This window comes from Anabrus simplex, chromosome 1, assembly GCF_040414725.1.
Source record: "Anabrus simplex isolate iqAnaSimp1 chromosome 1, ASM4041472v1, whole genome shotgun sequence".
Lineage (NCBI taxonomy): Eukaryota > Metazoa > Arthropoda > Insecta > Orthoptera > Tettigoniidae > Anabrus > Anabrus simplex.
The window spans coordinates 960,507,141-960,526,129 of record NC_090265.1 but is presented as its reverse complement, the minus strand read 5'-3'; the positions used below and the strand labels follow the sequence as shown (position 1 = coordinate 960,526,129).

At 38.5% G+C, this 18,989-nt stretch overlaps 1 protein-coding gene across 1 annotated transcript in view; it reads right to left on the bottom strand.

Moving 5' to 3' along the window:
- The window catches only part of CCT1 (chaperonin containing TCP1 subunit 1), a 249,867-nt gene that overhangs the window by 201,700 nt on the left and 29,178 nt on the right, over nt 1-18,989 (bottom strand). The window contains exons 3-4 of the mRNA XM_068225314.1: nt 11,768-11,896; nt 11,585-11,682 (exon numbers count right to left, since the gene is read on the bottom strand). Coding sequence (XP_068081415.1) covers nt 11,585-11,682; nt 11,768-11,896 — 227 coding nt within the window. The remainder of the gene's footprint in view (nt 1-11,584; nt 11,683-11,767; nt 11,897-18,989) is intronic.

Here is an 18,989-nt window from a genome sequence, read left to right as displayed (position 1 = left end):
ACACCACATTTCAACATATACCACCTCTACTTCTTCGACAATAACACTCACCTTCTGCCATCCACCATCTTATATCACCACTTCTCCAACACCACATTTCAACAATATAACACCTAACTTAATCATAACACAATCATAAATACCAAGCCCTCAATAACTTCCAACACCACATTTCAGCAATATAACACCAACTCCACCTCATACCACCTCTACTTCTTTGACCATTACACTCACCTTCTGCCATCCACCATCTTATACCACCACTTCTCCAACACCACATTTCAGCCCTATAACATAACTTACATACCACTTCTCCATCACCACATTTCAGCCTTCACAAATAAATACCATCATAACTTCGAACTCCACGAACACCACCTCCATGTCTTACTTCTTCGACAATCATGCCCTTAATTACTTACTCACTTTTTTATTGTTTTTGCTTCTTGTTACAATATCCTCATTACTTTTCGTAGCTCCCCACATGACCGTAAAGTCTGTATTTCTCCATCTGCTCCGACTCTGATCGTAATTCTGCCAGACACTCTGCCGGGTTACCTGTGACCTTACTTGTTTACCCTGATCTTGCCTTACAACACTGTTTTCACTTCCCAGCCTTTGCGTTTCCCTTACTTCACTGCTTTCCCTTCCTTGCCTGTCCTCTTCACTGCTTATGGTCACATTTTCACTTGGCACCTCTTCCTGCCTCTCTTCACACCGTACACTGATACTTTTGGTATTCACATTACTGCCTACCCCCTCTTCCCCCATATCACTGCCTTTCACTTGCCTGTCTTTCCCACTGATCGCTGCACTTCTCTCTGCTTCTTCGTCTCGTTTTATCTTCATTACTACGTCCATCAATTGTTTCACCAACCAGATCCTCCTCTGGCTGTTGCTTGACACCACCAGCTCTTGTCCTCTGATAATTGCTCTCAGCCCTTGCAGTTTCGCTCGTATCATGTGTTTTCTAAGAATTTGCTCGTTCCTGATCGCTTCCATTCCCACGTCCCTCTTGATCCATATTTTTTCCCCCCTGCATATTACCCGCATTGCCTACCACAATATCCGCCATCAACGTAGAAAACAGTTGTACTTTGATCGGCCTGTTACCTCTCCTTCTTCCCACTCTGCACGTCGTCTATATCCACTTAACTAAAATTAATTTTCATTTTCCCTTGTATTAGGTCCACCACCTTATAAATTGTAAGCACTTAGTCCTCTTTTTTTCTCTTCAGGCACACCATATATAAATAAACATTTCTTCCTACGATTTAGAGTGTTGGCTTCCACTTCTGCTTTCAGTTTCAGCGTCTCCTCTTCCAATAGTCATATTTTCTCCCTTAATGCTACAACTTCTTCGGCATTTTTCCTCACTTGCGATGTTGTATCCTCTGCCCTTTCTCGGAACAATATCTTCATTTTCTCAAACTCCCTTGTTTGCTTTTGTATCATATTTTTGATTTGCTCAAAGGGGCAGACTTCTACAATCACCTCTTTTACCACTCTTCTGAATTCTTCGAAGTCTTCCCTGCTCTCATTTCCACTGTGGGTCGGACCCGGGTTCAGTTCGACCCCCGCAATCCATAATATTATAATCACCGCCGCTGATAGAATTAATTCACCTTTCTTTTCTATTTCTATTATGCGCCCTCCTAGCTCCACTTCTTCTTTCTTCCCTGCCATCTTCCTATGGTCGCTCTGTACTGCTCTACACCAAACATGGCCTGTAAGCTCCTCGCTACCTTCCTGCACTCAGCACTTCCACTCCCTACTCCCACTCCCAGGACCCTCCACTCAATACGTCTGCACTCGCCCGAGGCTTAAGCTGAACTGCACTAAAGGTAAGAATAAATGAAAAGCACAAAAGAAACAATCACAGCAAACTAGGGAAATCCTTGCAGGGGGAGAGGGGAGGTTTAGGAATGGGCAACATCATTATGTACATTAATCGTAACTACAATCTGTCCAGCTCGATGGCTAAATGGTTAGCGTGCTGGCCCTTGGTCCAGAGTTCGATTCCCGGCCGGGTCGGAGATTTTAACCTTAAATGGTTAATTGCCTTGGCTCAGGAACTGGGTGTTTGTGCTGTCCCCAATATCCCTGCAACTTGCACACTACACAACACTATCCTCCACTACAATAACACACAGTTACCTACACATGGCAGATGCCGCCCACCCTCAGAGGGTCTGGCATACAAGGGCTGCACCCAGCTAGAAACAGCCACACAAAATTTAAAATATGTCACTGCATTATAGTATGCATGCTCCCTTCCCTTTCCACTGATCGGGGCCTACATACATATTTTGCCGTTGCAATAAAGTGAAATTTTACATTAATTTACCACATTTCATGCAAATAAGATATTTGCATTTTTTATGAAAATGAGTACAAATTTTGCTAGGTTTTAAATATTTTGCAAAAATCTGAAATGCAAGCACCCTTTTGAGAGAGAACTATGTCTCCAGATAGTTTTGAATATTGTCTGCATTTATTATCGCTGACTTGAACAAGAATAATATCTACTCGGACATCATTTGTAATAAATTTTGTATTCTATATTGAAGAGCAATATAATATAAAACGAAAGCTAAAAGGTTTCCATCTATTCAATACTATTTATTGCAACCTAAAAAAGTTACATATATTTGAAGAAACTAGTTTTGGTCTTGCTAGAGACCATCATCATTCAAAATCATTAAAGTTAAGGCACGACATGAATTACAGATAAAATTTATGAAGCAAGCATGATGTTGATTGCAGTGCAGGACAAGTAAAGAACTGAATGTTAAACACTCATCATGATCACGTATCTCGTGTAAGTTCACAAAGTTTTCTTCCAATTTGAGGAATGTACTTCACAAAAACCAGGTGAAACAGTTAAAATACTAGTACTTGAAGAATCTTCTTGAATTCAGTTCAGCTGAAATAAGTGTGAACAGAATACTGTTGATGGGAAAGTGTTGAGATGTTAATTTTTTTCCAATATGGATCACTGAAAAAGTTGAAAGAGCAAAAGCAAAGAAATAGAATACACAGAGATGCATTGTAGATGGGAGGAGGAAGAGAAGGAAGGGGAGCTGAGAGATGTGGAATGGTGGGTGACTGCTGGTGAGAATTGAGAAGAAAAAAAAAAGGGGGAGTTATTTTAATTTTTTAGCCAACACAGGACTACTTAGTCAGGTTTATGGAAGTTTTCCTTCTTTTTGTCAGCCCAATGCTGTTTCATCCTTTCCGAACGTAATTTTCTTTCTCTTTCTGGAATCACTCTTCCTATTCTCTGCTTGTTGATTTTTGTCTGTAGTCTAGTGTGTTTATCTTTCAGTATGTTGAGTGTATTTATTTGTATTTTAAATCTTCTATTGTAATATGCAACTCTCCCATGTCGTCTTTATGTTCTGCAATCCATCTAATATTCTTACCCTTACTTCTCCATAATTTTTCTACTGATTCTATTTTCTGGTGCCTGTATTAGATGCAGATGTACATCTAAAACATCACTAGCCTAGTCCGTACAGGTACACGTCAAACCGCTCCTGGCTTATGTTTTGTAGGTCCATACACGTACACGTCAAACCGGCTTGAGGGATTAAGGATCATGGAAAGCACTTGTTGAGTTTGACAACAAAATTGGAAGTTTCGAGTTTCCCCAAATAACATAGCTGGCATAAAAGTCTCCAGAACTCTTAAATCAACCTTGACAACATCTGAAATAGTGTATATTTTTGAAAAAGCACTTAACTACTTTAGTTACTCTTATCTCTGATACCTGCTTTTGCTGGTGAGATGTAGTGTTTATAGTGCAGTATGTTCTTTCGTATAGGTTAGAATAATTTTGTTACATTTATTGACCTTTCCGAGTTGCATCCTTGAGAGTGACAGGTATGAGCAATGTCAATACAATAATACCATTCTTTATGCAGTCAGTCCATGAACAGTAAAAATGTTGCTCATAGGGTCAGATGGTGCATGCACAGCAAGCAGACTGAAGTAGAGGCACCTGTTTTTTGCAAAACTCAAAATTTTTGCGAAATTGTATGAATATGGCTCAAAACTTGAAACTATTCACATTTAAGCAAAATCGCGAAATGATTTAAGAAATTATTCGGAACTGCATCATTTGAGGTTAATGACAGATTCGAAGTGAGTTGTGGCAATAAAATCCGATAATCGATGCCTCAATAGACTTTATACCTGTTTGATATATGTATCGAAAGCTAAGATATAGTATATCGATTACTGCTAAATTAGCTTCCTGTCAACCGATATTCTCCATTCTACTTTGGCGTTCGAGACCGCAGCGCATGACCTTGAATGTGCCGCGCTGATCACCGGGAGCTGGCGGTTTGCTTCTACAAATCTATTTGTCTGAGACTTCAAGTTAATTATGATCTTCATATATTATTTGATAGTGTTGTGACTTTGTGCCTGACAAGAGTGTGGAAACTGACCCATTTGACCGTTCTCCAATATTCATAAACATTGTGAGACTTCGCCTATCATTGCGTGTTCCATACTACCATTCTTAATATTACGTACTGTTTTCTTTTAAGTGACTCACAATTTCTACCCCCATCGTTAATTTATGTTTCATCTTATACCGATCCAGAGTTCACTTAATCTTTTTCTTTTTCATATGCATTGTTTTACATGTTTTTACGGCTGACGATGACCTGGACTAGGGTCGAAACCGGTCCCATTTATAGTTACTATTAAATAAGAATGTAATCACTACATTTCTTTCTTTTATGTATTGAATAGGTTGAACCTCTTTTTCAATTATTTAATTTTTAACGTTAATACTTTCAATACGGAACAATGAAATTTTTATCTTTAAACCGAGAAATTTATCGTATTCATAACTACGTGACGGAGTGACTGACCTCTTGCCTGTTGAAAATAGCTGCTGATCGATGCATTTAATTTCCTAATATTTTGCTCAGTTTATTAAAATGGTTGTGACAGTTTTTGATAGAGAAAAAGAATTTGCATCGGAAGGATTTTACGTGTTTGACAAAACTAGAAAGATACTGATATGCAAATACTGTAATGTGCGAAATGAGTGGCAGAGTTTCACATAAGAACAAGGAAAAGGCGCTAACGACGACAGGCATCAGAAGACAAGCTAGTCTCACCGACACCAGTTCAGCAGGAAAACGAGCGAAATAAGATTAAAACTAATTAATTTTATCTACAACTTAAGTTTTTATGGAGGCAAATATTCCACTGGAAAAAGTTCATCATCCAAAGATGAGAGTGGATGGAGATGTATATACACCAGGTTTGTGCAATACTATAAAAAATTTCTGAGGAAGAAATTCGAAGTTATGTTTTAATAATAACTTTGTGAAGTTATGCTAGTATTACATGTTATAATTCCCATATTTTGGTCCGTATTGAATTGTACAATAAAGTCAAAGAAATATTAATGTTTATTTATTCCACCTATTCAATAAATAAACAATATTTCTTTGACTTTATGCCAGTATTCTCGTTTAATGACATTTAGGCCTAGATAATGCATGCTGAATCCCTCATTTACTTAAAATTATAAATTATTTAATTCATTCAAACGAAGTCAAAGAGCCCTCTAATATTAGGCTTATTGATTTTTTAATGTGCTGGAGACTTGCCCACAGCTGGAAGACTGCGGGAAGGTTCTGTACCTCGAATCATCAAAGTGGAGAGGAAAGATCAAAAGAAGCCGTGAAAGATGGAGTTTCAAATCTGTGTGATGAAACAACTGATAAAAAAGGGCAATGTGTGTTTATGGTTCTGGAAAAAGTGCTTAGTTGTGGTGATAGTAGAGTTCAGAAGGGGAGTGAAAATTATTGCAAATGCTAATGCTACAGCATGTTCACAGGCAATTATGAATGTAATTAACAAACTTGAAATTCAGTAATAGAATGTAGTTTCTATAACTTCAGATTCAGCACGTTACACAGGCAAGTGAATAAACGTAGTTAGGGTTTTAATTTCAGAAGGGTTAGTACACACATAGTGCTGGGTTCATAAACTGAATTTGGTGGGCAGTGTGCGGGCTGTGGAACTTAGTGCTTTGAACCAATGTGTTGTACAGGCAAAACACCTTCCTTTACACGGAAGAGACAGCATGTATACATTCAATTCTTGAAACAGAACTAGACGAACGCACTAAAACTAAACTCTTCCCTATTCCTGTGATCACCAGGTGGAACTCATGGTTTAAAAGTGTTGAGTACCTTGGAGAATATTTTCGTGATCAGTCATTAATGTTGACAATTGTAACGTAATGTCCGACAGGAGAACAGCTCTGACTTCCATTAATATGGAACTCGTGGCATCTGTCTTTTTCAGACTGATGTGTAAATAATATACTTAGGCTAGGCCCTACTTGTTGAAGTGACAGCTGATACAATTTTGTCAAATTTCCATGCTTGGATATAATGTGCAATACTGCATGTGTTCTAAGCAGAAGCATAACTCATCATGTATATATACTTATGCAAAAATACAACATTGTTATACTGCAAATGTGTTATCAACTAAGTTCTTGGTTTACCTGTTATTGGGGAAAAGTGGAAATAAAATTTAGCAAAATATTTGATGAAACAAAATAAAAATAGTTAAAAATATACTGAAATAACTGTAAAAAATTGAATAAAATAGGCAAAAATTTTCAACACAAACAGGTGCTTCAATCAATACTGATCTGCATTTAGGACAGTCGCCCAGGTGGCAGATTCCCTATCTGTTGTTTTCCTAGCCTTTTCCTAAATGATTCCGAAGAAATTGGAAATTTATTGAACATCTCCCTTGGTAAGTTATTCCAATCCCTAACTCCCCTTCCTATAAATGAATATTTGCCCCAGTTTGTCCTCTTGAATTCCAACTTTCCTATTTTTATAAACGCCACTCAAACTTATTCGTCTACTAATGTCATTCCTCGCCATCTCTCCGCTGACAGCTCGGAACATACCACTTAGTCGAGCAGCTCCTCTTCTTTCTCTCAATTCTTCCCAGCCCAAACTTAGCAAAATATTTGTAACGCTACTCTTTTGTCGAAAATCATCCAGAACAAATCAAGCTGCTTATTATTTTTTTTTTTTTTTGCTTCTACTGATAGGTAATGAATTTTGGCCCGGTGAAGAAAACAATGTGAAACACTATCGCTCCTAATTTCCCTGGAACGCCTCATCAACGATACCTAGGCCACCTATGATAGCAGAACTGTAACGATCCAACCAGCCCTTGGGCAGAACCCAAAATGCATGCCTACATACATCTCTGATGCAACCAAATGCAGTAGCAAAATTAACATTTCATCAGGTCGCATTGAAGACTTCTGGAAAGGTGAGTACACTTATTTCATTCAACCCTAGTAGAGCACGATTGGTAGAAGCATCTTTGAATCCATTGAAGAAGCACTGCAAGAAACCAATCCTGAACTGGTAGCAAAACTGAAAATAATCAAGAATCTCCATCTGAGTGCAGGAAAAAATCAATGAAGGTTCTTTAATCAGTTGGAGGAGGCAGAACAGAGTGTGTGTTTAAACTGTTCTGTACACATGCTATAAGCCTAGAAAATTATCAACCCACCTTGTCCAATTGTCTTTCTGTAGGGTGCCTTGAAACATTAGGGCCACAGCATACCTAAGGAGAGATTGAAAGATTTCTCTCTTCATACAATAGAGTTCTGACTGACTGTAAAACAAACTTCAAGGACAGCAACTTGACTGCAATGCAGTTTCGTTTCTTTTTTCATTTAAAAGTTAGTAAATTATATCACTATATAAAATAGCTTCAATATATTTGCAGACTAGAAAGATACCTGGGCTTCGCTACGGTATTATACTGAAATGTATAATTGAATGCTTAACTTTTCATATATAATCCGCTGAAATTCATGATCTGACTCGTTTTCCGAGAGAATCTGCCGAAATTCACGATCTGACTCGTGTTCTGAGAGATTACGGCAAAGTTCCTCCCATTTTGCAATCTTGCTTTCCAGCAATCAATTTCGTACTTCCCGGGCTAGCTCCAGGTCCGCCCGGTCAGTTGGGTCCTAAATCTTAGCCATCTTTTCCTATAAACATTTTTAATATGGATCAAATTCTTGAGGAGATCCGGAATAGTGTTGTCTTGGGTGCCTTGGCGGTACTGAACCCGCAGCCGGACTGCATTCATAGTCATTAGCCGGCCAGGACCTGTTTCCAGCACGTTCCACACATTTTGACAATCGTCCAGAACATTATTATTAATATGGTGGGTGGTTATACTTGAATTTAGGTTATTATTATTATTATTATTATTATTGATGTTCTGGACCCCACAGCAAGATGCAAAACCGCTACTTGGCGGTAAATTACATCTGCTGCCACTGTCATTGCTGACAATGTGATCAGCATCATTGTCGCACGTAGGCAAGGGCGCAGGATTTCTGGCGATACGAATTATATACTTCCATGCATTATTGACCTTATTATAGAGGTGAACAACTGCATGGTCAATACCATTCCTATCACTTATGTCAAATCTGTTTCAATTTTTATTTATATGCCAGGAGAATGTACTGCAATCTAACTTAAAGTTCTCCAAAGAAAAAGATGGCTTTTGAAAACGAACCAAGGTAAGATTAAAAATGATCAGTTTATGATCAGAATGAAGTACATTATGAACAGTAAATTCAATTTGTCACAACTCCTTTTTTACCCCACCGCTGTTGAGTTGATTCCCCCACCCAAAAAATGAAGGTGTGTTTCTTTATGTTTAAAGGAGATTCGAAATACCAACGTTCACATCTGTTACCTTCAGTCTGAGATGCAAGTATCCCCATAAAAAGAATCCACTATTTCTCTCTTCCTATCACACTCGCCCTCTCCCCAAGTGAATTTTCCAGGGAAAAATACTTGTTTCTTTATTAGTAAAGGATTTTCTAAATACCAATTATCATGACCAACATCTTCAGTTTTTGAGATATGTGTCCTCATAAAAGAAATTCAACACCTTTTCACCACCATCCCCATGATGATTTTCCCCCCAAAATGCATTTTTCTTTGTTTTTTTAAAGGAGATCCAAATACCAATTTTCACGTCAGTAACAACTTTAGTTTTTATTAGATGTAAGTATCCTCATACAATTAATTCAAATAATTTTTCAATTCTTTCACCCCCTCCCCCCTTAATTGGATTTTCTGAAATGAAAGGAAAACGTGTTTCTTTACTTTTAAAGAAGATTCCAAATACAAATTTTCACGTCTGCAACAGCTTTTGTTTTTGAGATAATAGCATCTTCATACAAATAATTCAACTAATTTTTCAATTCTCCCTTCCTTTGAGTGGACTGCCAAAAACAAAAAATACTTATTTCTGTATTTTTAAAGGAGATTTCAAATACCAATTTTCATGCTTGTAACATCTTCAGTTTTTGAGATAATATCCTAATAAAAAGAATTCAACCCCATTTTCCGTCATTTTTATCCCCCAACCAAGTGATTTTTCCTAAAACAAAAAATACTAGTTTATTTTTAGCAGAGATTAAAAATACTATTTTTCACTTCTGTAACATGTTATGTTTTTTAGATATACTGTAGACATGCTCATTTTAAAATTTCACCCCCTTTCTACTTCCTCTTAAGTGGAGTTTCCAAAAACAAATCACCTATGTTTCTTTACTTTTACAGGAGATTCCAAATACCAATTTTTACGTCTAACATTTTACGTTTCTGAGATATACTGTAGATATAGTCTTTCTAAAAATTCACCCCATTGTCACTCCTGTTTAACCCCCATTAATTGTATTTTCCAAAAACAAAAAAATATGTATACTGTATTTTTAAAGGAGATTCTAAATGCCGTTTTTCAGATCTGTAATATATTCAGTTTCTGAGATATAAGTATCCTCATTAAAGGCATTCAACCCCTTTTTCACCCCTCCTAATGGGATTTTCTGAGAACAAAGAAATGCATGTTGCTTTATTTTTAAAGGAGATTCTAAATTTCAATTTTTACATCTGCAAACTTTTAAAGTTTTGATATATAGATACACTCATTTTAAAAATTCACCCCTTTAGCAACAGAATATCCAAAAATCCTCCCTTAGTAAGCACCTATATTGTAAAATAAATGTATCCTCAAAATTTCATTTCTTTATGTCCAGTAGTTTTGGCTCTGCAATGATGAATGAGTCAGTCAGGACGTGTTCTTTTACACAGTATATAGATTGAACAGTATTTACTCTCTGCTGTATTGTTTTGTGTTAATGAGGTTCTTTGTGACATTTTCAGCGCTTGAAAGACCAACAGCTTTTGTAGATCACTATCCATTTATTATGCACTGCTTCAACCTAGATACCAAAATGATGTGTCTTACATACATACGAAGTGTGTTCAAAAAAAGACCGAACTTTGTAAATTGCGCGCAAACCGCAACATTGAGCGAGTTGTGACTGTGGCGGCGCCTAGCGGCAACTTCTGACAACAGACCGCTGCTTTCCGCATTCCATTGCCTGCATTATCAGTTGAGTTAGAGCCTCTGAAGTGATTGCGTGTCACATGTTCGTCGAATTCTATAATGAAACAGCTTGAGGAACAACGCGCGTGCGTGAAGTTCTGCTTCAAAGTTGGGAAAACGTTTGTGGAAACATTTGAAATGTTGAAGCTAGCATGTTGAAACCAAAAGGCAATCATCGCAGTGGGTGGGGAAAGGTTCTCCTCGACCGAAAAAAAGCACGAATGAGTCGTTCAAACATCAAGGTGATGCCGATTGTGTTTTCTGATTGGAAAGGCATTGCCCATCACGAGTTTGTACCCCGAGGCCAGACAGTGAACAAAGAACTGTACCAGAATGTTTTAATGCATTTGAGAGATGCTGTGCGCAGGAAGAGGCCTGAAATGTGGGAAAACAAATCCTGGATGTTGCACCATGACAAGGCGCCAGCACATGCCTCTCTCTCGGTCCGCAGTTATCTGGCAAAACACTAAATTCCTGTTGTGCCCCATCCGCCCTATTCTCCCGACTTGGCTCCAGCAGACTTTTTCTTATTCCCCAAATTGAAAACCACCTTGAAAGGACATCGTTTCCAAGACATCGAAGAGATCAAGGAGAATGCGACGAGGCAACTTCGCGCCATCAAAGAAAGTGCATTCCAGGAAGCATTCCAAAAGTGGAAGAAACGTTGGCAACACGCTGTTGATAGTGCAGGGGACTATTTTGAACGGGACAGTCTGTGAAATGATGTAAGCTACATAATAAAGTTTTTCTAGCCACAGTTCGGTCTTTTTTTGAACACACCTTGTACCTACCTACATACATACATATATACTAGGCAGTAATACATATTCTGTGGGAAAAGGCTGAAATAAAGAAGAAGAAAGAAGAAGTAACACATATTCTATATTACAGTAAAGCATATTCTGCAAAACAAGCCTCATGTATTAAAATGCTACCACTAACAAGGAATTCATTTTTGGCAATAAACTATGCAATTCACTTTCTTATCTGACTACCTCAATTAGAAGCAAGAGACAAGTTCGCTTCCCTGTTCACACACAAGGGAAATGACAATATATCATACATATATGGAAACAGAAAACAAACTTACTTGCAAGCCAAGCGATATCCACTAATTATTGAGGTTGGATGAATTTTCTGCTTCACCAGTTCATCAGCATTCTTCAGTAATTCTGCAGCAATAATCACCTAAAAATAATTTTCATAACTGAAACACACCTTTCCCACAATAGCCATATCTAAACAGCAACAGGCCTACTACAATAGTACTGACCACTGAGGTAGTTCCGTCACCAATTTCTTCATCTTGTAACTGGGCTAGCTCAACTAATACTCGAGCAGCAGGATGCTCCACTTCCAAGAGACGCAATATTGTAGCACCATCATTTGTCACAGTAACATCCTAAACAAAAAATAAGAAAGTTTATATCTGGTTTCACACAATCATACTCAACTGTTCAGAAAATAATGTGTTACAGTTAAGAGGCGTGTCAATACCAATTATTCTCTGTACTCTATACAGCTACACAACTTTGGTATTTATACTTCCATACTGATTTATCCATAAGTGTAAAATAATCCTCCTGTCTGCACTTTTTTATATTAACCTGATACTTGGCTTTTATACTTGGCAGAACAAATAAAAATACCTATTCTCTTTTGCTACCGCATTTTCCCACACCTGCAGGGTGGCGGATGCGAACTGTGTAGCATATGTGGATTTGGCCCTCTTTTCCGGCCGGATGCCCTTCCCGACGCCAAACCTATATGGAGGTTGTAATCACTATTGCGTGTTTCTGTGGTGGTTGGTAGTGTGGTATACTGTCTGAATATGATGAGGAGAGTGTTGGGACGGACACAAACCCAGTTCCCGAGCCAGAAGAATTAATCATAAGCGATTAAAATCCCCGGCCCAGCCGGGAATCGAGCCCGGAACCCTCTGAACCAAAGGCCAGTGCACTGACCATTCAGCCAAAAAGTCGGACAAATAAAAACACCTATGTCTAGTTCAATTTCATTTTTCTGTCCAATTACAGCATCGCAGGAAAAAGGGAAAGATGGATTTTCATAGTATTGAGGTTTAGAATATGGGCGAGTGAGACCTTTGTTATATTTTGTTCAAAAAATTTCAGCAGGAGGAAGACTTCAGAGAGCCAAAACTATAAAACTATGTCTCTTATGGTTGGTTTTACAAGAAAATTGGTCACGATAACATCAATTATTTTGAATATTATTTACGAGTCTTTTGTTTGATATAATTAAACTGATGGTTCATGTTTGTGGGTTACTGTAGTCACGTCCTAGTTCATGAACCATGGGCAACGGCTGAGTGGCATAGTAAGTGGTCCTGAGAGTCGGGATACCAGTTGCTATGGAATGGGAGTGGGCACCTCGGACACATTCTGAGTCGTGGCCCTCCTTGCGCTCAGGCGGCTTTGACTGTACAATTCACCGGTGGTCCATAACCCGTTAGAGGAGAGATCCTCACTTGGACTATGTGCAAGCAGGGCAGCATCCTGCTTCATGAATTTACCGAGCTCAGAACACTTTAAGCAAGCCTCGGACCTATGGGAGTCATGGAGTCCCACTCCCATTTGACAGGCGAGGGACACCTTGGAAACAACTTGGCGAAAGAAATGGAATTCGATGGGGAGCTATCAATATTAATGGGGCTTATGGAAGAAAGAAGGTAGAACTGGCTGAGTCAGCAAAGAGGATGCATCTGGATGTGCTAGGAGTAAGTGATATTCGGGTAAGGGGAGATAAGGAGGAAGAGATAGGATATTATAAAGTGTACTTGACGGGTGTTAGAAAGGGAAGGGCTGGGGTAGGGCTTTTTATCAGGAATACCATTGCACGCAACATAGTTTCGGTTAGGCACGTAAATGAGCGAATGATGTGGGTAGATTTGTCAGTGGGAGGAATTAGAACAAAGATTGTGTCTGTGTATTCACCATGTGAGGGTGCAGATGAGGATGAAGTTGACAAGTTTTATGAAGCATTGAGTGACATTGTGGTCAGGGTCAACAGCAAGGATAGAATAGTGCTAATGGGCGATTTCAATGCGAGAGTTGGGAATAGAACTGAAGGATACGAAAGGGTGATTGGTAAATGTGGGGAAGATATGGAAGCTAATGGGAATGGGAAGCGTTTGCTGGACTTCTGTGCTACTATGTGTTTAGCTGTTACGAATACATTCTTCAAGCATAAGGCTATTCACCGCTACACATGGGAGGCTAGGGGTACCAGATCCATAATAGACTATATCTTAACAGACTTTGAATTCAGGAAATCTTTTAGGAATGTACGAGTTTTTCGGGGATTTTTCGATGATAGAGACCACTATCTGATCTGTAGTGAACTAAGTATCTCTAGGCCTAGGGTAGAGAAAGTGAAATCTGTCTGGAAACGAATAAGGGTAGAAAATCTCCAGGACGACGAAATTAGACAGAAGTACATGGATATGATTAGTGAGAAGTTTCGAACAGTAGAGAGTAAGCAGGTTCAGGATATAGAAAGTGAATGGGTGACATACAGGGATGCTGTAGTAGAAACAACAAGGGAATGCCTAGGAACAACTGTGTGTAAAGATGGGAAAAGGCGAACATCTTGGTGGAATGATGAAGTGAGAGCAGCCTGTAAACGTAAAAAGAAGGCTTATCAGAAATGGCTCCAAACAAGGGCCGAGGCAGACAGGGATTTGTACGTAGATGAAAGAAACACAGCGAAACAAATAGTTGTTGAATCCAAAAAGAAGTCATGGGAAGATTTTGGTAATAACCTGGAAAGACTAGGTCAAGCAGCAGGGAAACCTTTCTGGACAGTAATAAAGAATCTTAGGAAGGGAGGGAAAAAGGAAATGAACAGTGTTTTGAGTAATTCAGGTGAACTCATAATAGATCCCAGGGAATCACTGGAGAGGTGGAGGGAATATTTTGAACATCTTCTCAATGTAAAAGGAAATCATCATGGTGGTGTTGCAAACAGCCAAGCTCATGGGGAGGAGGAAAATGATGTTGGTGAAATTATGCTTGAGGAAGTGGAAAGGATAGTAAATAAACTCCATTGTCATAAGGCAGCAGGAATAGATGAAATTAGACCTGAAATAGTGAAGTATAGTGGGAAGGCAGGGATGAAATGGCTTCATAGAGTAGTAAAATTAGCGTGGAGTGTTGGTAAGGTACCTTCAGATTGGACAAAAGCAGTAATTGCACCTATCTATAAGCAAGGGAACAGGAAGGATTGCAATAACTATCGAGGTATCTCATTGATTAGTATACCAGGCAAAGTATTCACTGGCATCTTGGAAGGGAGGGTGCGATCAGTCGTTGAGAGGAAGTTGGATGAAAACCAGTGTGGTTTCAGACCACAGAGAGGCTGTCAGGATCAGATTTTCAGTATGTGCCAGGTAATTGAATAATGCTACGAGAGGAATAGGCAGTTGTGTTTATGTTTCGTAGATCTAGAGAAAGCATATGACAGGGTACCGAGGGAAAAGATGTTCGCTATACTGGGGGACTATGGAATTAAAGGTAGATTATTAAAATCAATCAAAGGCATTTATGTTGACAATTGGGCTTCAGTGAGAATTGATGGTAGAATGAGTTCTTGGTTCAGGGTACTTACAGGAGTTAGACAAGGCTGTAATCTCTCACCTTTGCTGTTTGTAGTTTACATGGATCATATGCTGAAAGGTATAAAATGGCAGGGAGGGATTCAGTTAGGTGGAAATGTAGTAAATAGTTTGGCCTATGCTGACGACTTGGTCTTAATGGCAGACTGTGCCGAAAGCCTGCAGTCTAACATCTTAGAACTTGAAAATAGGTGCAATGAGTATGGTATGAAAATTAGCCTCTCGAAGACTAAATTGATGTCAGTAGGTAAGAAATTCAGCAGAATTGAATGTCAGATTGGTGATACAAAGCTAGAAAAGGTCAATAATTTCAAGTATTTAGGTTGTGTTTTTTCCCAGGATGGTAATATAGTAAGCGAGATTGAATCAAGGTGTAGTAAAGCTAATGCAGTGAGCTTGCAGTTGCGATCAGCAGTATTCTGTAAGAAGGAAGTCAGCTCCCAGACAAAACTATCTTTACATCGGTCTGTTTTCAGACCAACTTTGCTTTACGGGAGCGAAAGCTGGGTGGACTCAGGATATCTTAATCATAAGTTAGAAGTAACAGACATGAAAGTAGCAAGAATGATTGCTGGTACAAACAGGTGGGAACAATGGCAGGATGGTAATCTGAATGAGGAGATAAAGGCTAATTTAGGAATGAACTCGATGAAGCTGTACGCATAAACCGGCTTCGGTGGTGGGGTCATGTGAGGCGAATGGAGGAGGATAGGTTACCTAGGAGAATAATGGACTCTGTTATGGAGGGTAAGAGAAGTAGAGGGAGACCAAGACGACGATGGTTAGACTCTGTTTCTAACGATTTAAAGATAAGAGGTATAGAACTAAATGAGGCCATAACACTAGTTGCAAATCGAGGATTGTGGCGACATTTAGTAAATTCTCAGAGGCTTGCAGACTGAACGCTGAAAGGCATAACAGTCTATAATGATAATGTATGTATGTATGTAATTAAACTGATAAAGTGAAAAAAAAAAAAAAGGTAAATATTAGTGGCAGCCTTATGACAGTTTTAAGTCCAAGATCCAATAACTACACTAGCGTCAAAGTTTAAACTCACCTGTGAAAATTAATCATTTTCTTAAATAATTGTTTTCTGTGTGATAAGTGGTACATTAGTTCTGTTACGTATAGATGCTTTCAGCACTTTCATAAAGCTATTTCAGTGCATATTGCAAGATTTTACTTTATCTTTTCAAAGAAGTTGACAGATTTATGATCCTCAGCTCATACTGCCTGCTTCTACCTGGATAACTTCCAGCCTTTTCCCAGGTAATAAACATGCCTTTCTCCCACGATTACTTGGATAACTTCCGGCCCTTTCCCAGGTAATAAACATGCCCCCCCCCTCTCACGTGATTACTTGTCCCTGTATCCTCGCTGTCTTGGAAGTCGACAGGCTACAGAAGTTATCCTGAGCAGTTGTATGTTAATCTCTGCACCAGATTGTTTATTTTCTACACTACTGTTATGTGGGCTTAACTATGGTAACAATACACATCAAACAATCGAATATGGGGAAGAAGGCTAATATAACCCTAGAAAACAGAGCCAAGGCTTGCGCTTATAAAGAAATTGGGTGGTCGAACCAAAAAATCGAGGAGAAATTGAAGGTTTCAGAGTGCAGCATTTGCAGAGCAGTGAAACGCAGAGAGGAAATGGGTAGTCACGACAATCAACCACGCAGTGGACGTCTAAGGAAGACTTCTAAAATTGATGATTATTTCTAATGCCCAATGCTTCCAGATGTGATAACATCCCTTCATATAAAGGGTTCCTATTATCAATTATATCACTCAGGTTATTATCCTGATTACTTTGCTGATCTAAATATATACATTTTAGTGTATCAAGTAGACTATTTTTATTTGTTTTACATAATATTGTCAAATCTTGCTCTATAGTAGTGAACCGATCATCAGTTGCACTCATATGTTGGCCCATTGAGGAAACTTTTTTGTGTGTCTCGGCGTTGACGTGCTCAATATATTTTACTGCAAAACTACGTCCAGTTTGCCCTATATAAGATGCTTTGCTTTGATGACATTTTAATTTGTAAGCCCTTGAATCTAAATGTTTGTCCTTCCCCAGGGAAGTAACACTATTAGTTAAAACATTTTTTCTTAGTATTATTACTGGTTGAGTACACAATCTTATAGTAATGTTTTCTGATCAGATTTGTTACTATATATATATTAGGACTGTTAAAAGTGAACCTGGCATATTTATCTTTCAACTTCTTTATTTTTTATTTTTGTATTAGATTAGTTTGAAACTTCTGTTTGAATTTCCTGATTATGTTATTTACCATATGAAGTCCAAAACCGTTATATTGGGCTTGTTTACGGATAAAGAGTAGTTTTTTCTCGTTCTATGCAGGAGAGAGGTATATTGACTATAGTGAGCTGATCTTTTTCATGATTCCGGATGTAATGAGTGGTTCCTTATCATAGTAGGGGTAAAAGTGGGATGTCTATGTATCTTAAAGGTAAACTCCTCCTTATCCCGTCTTATATTTAAGTCTAAAAAATGTATGGAACTATTTTTTCTACAGTAAACTTAATTCTGGAATCTAATGAATTTAAAATATTGAGGATATTGTCACTATTGTTCACTCTTTGATCTATGACTATAAAAGTATCGCCTACAAAGCGTATCCATAGGTTAAGACCTTGAGCACGTCAACGCCGAGACACACAAAAAAATTTCCTCAATGGACCAATATATGAGTGCAACTGGTCAATGGTTCACTACTATAGAGCAAAATTTGACAATATTACTTAAACAAATACAGGTAGTCTACTTAATACACTAGAAAATATATTTATTTAGATCAGCAAAGTAATCGCGATAATAAGCTGAATGATATAATTGATTATAGGAACCCTTTATACGAAGGGATATTATCACATGTGGAAGCATTGGGCATTAAAAATAATAATCACTGTCAACGATGTCCCACTCCAGTTGCCCGGGTGTAGTTATCTAGAGAATAAAAGAGAATGATCGAACTTCTGTCCTCCCGTATATCTATTCCTCCTACCCAAAGCCGAAACCGTGACTGTAAGCGACACGCTTCCTTCCCACTCCACAGCCTTGCCTCCCCCATAGATGGAGCAAGCTTGGGAACACACACATCATTACTTCACAAGACGGAAGGCTGCATCAGCTGTCGCTCCTCAAAGGATACAGATTTGTCGTCAACAAGGTATGAAACTACTCTTTTAAACACTAGGTTTCATTGTGCAGATTTAAAATATGCTATTAAAAGCAATCCCCCATTTTATTTCATCTCAGGTTGCACCATCTACTGTCACATACGGTAGCAGGATTGCTCCTGACCTGACGTACTTGGACAAATAGGACGACATGATTCGCTGGGATATTATAATGCTGGGAAAACTGAAGGAATCCTGCTTTGAAATTCTACGGAAATGCTAAAATAAAATCTGTACGACAGATATACCACTCCATTTCGCATGTTTTGAAAGCGATCCGATATCATTTCAGCTTCGTTGGAGTGGAGCATCTTTCCCACTAACGTGTCTTGAAGTGTATATTCATCTCTTGTTGACAAAGAAATTGTACGTTTCCTCATAAATAGCGATTCTGGAGAGCTATATTTTGATAATGAAGATGGAGAATGTATAGGGGGCAATAATAAACTACACAAAAGTGTGACACAAAGTAGTAATGATGAACCTCATACAGAATTGTCACCTCCTCCTCAGCAGATAAATTCCGATTTCCCCAAATGTTAACGATTTTCATATCAGTTCCTGGATCAACAATTTTAAACTATATTTCAGTAATAATATCACTGAGCGGAGTAGTCGTGCATGTTAACATGCTACGGCTATGG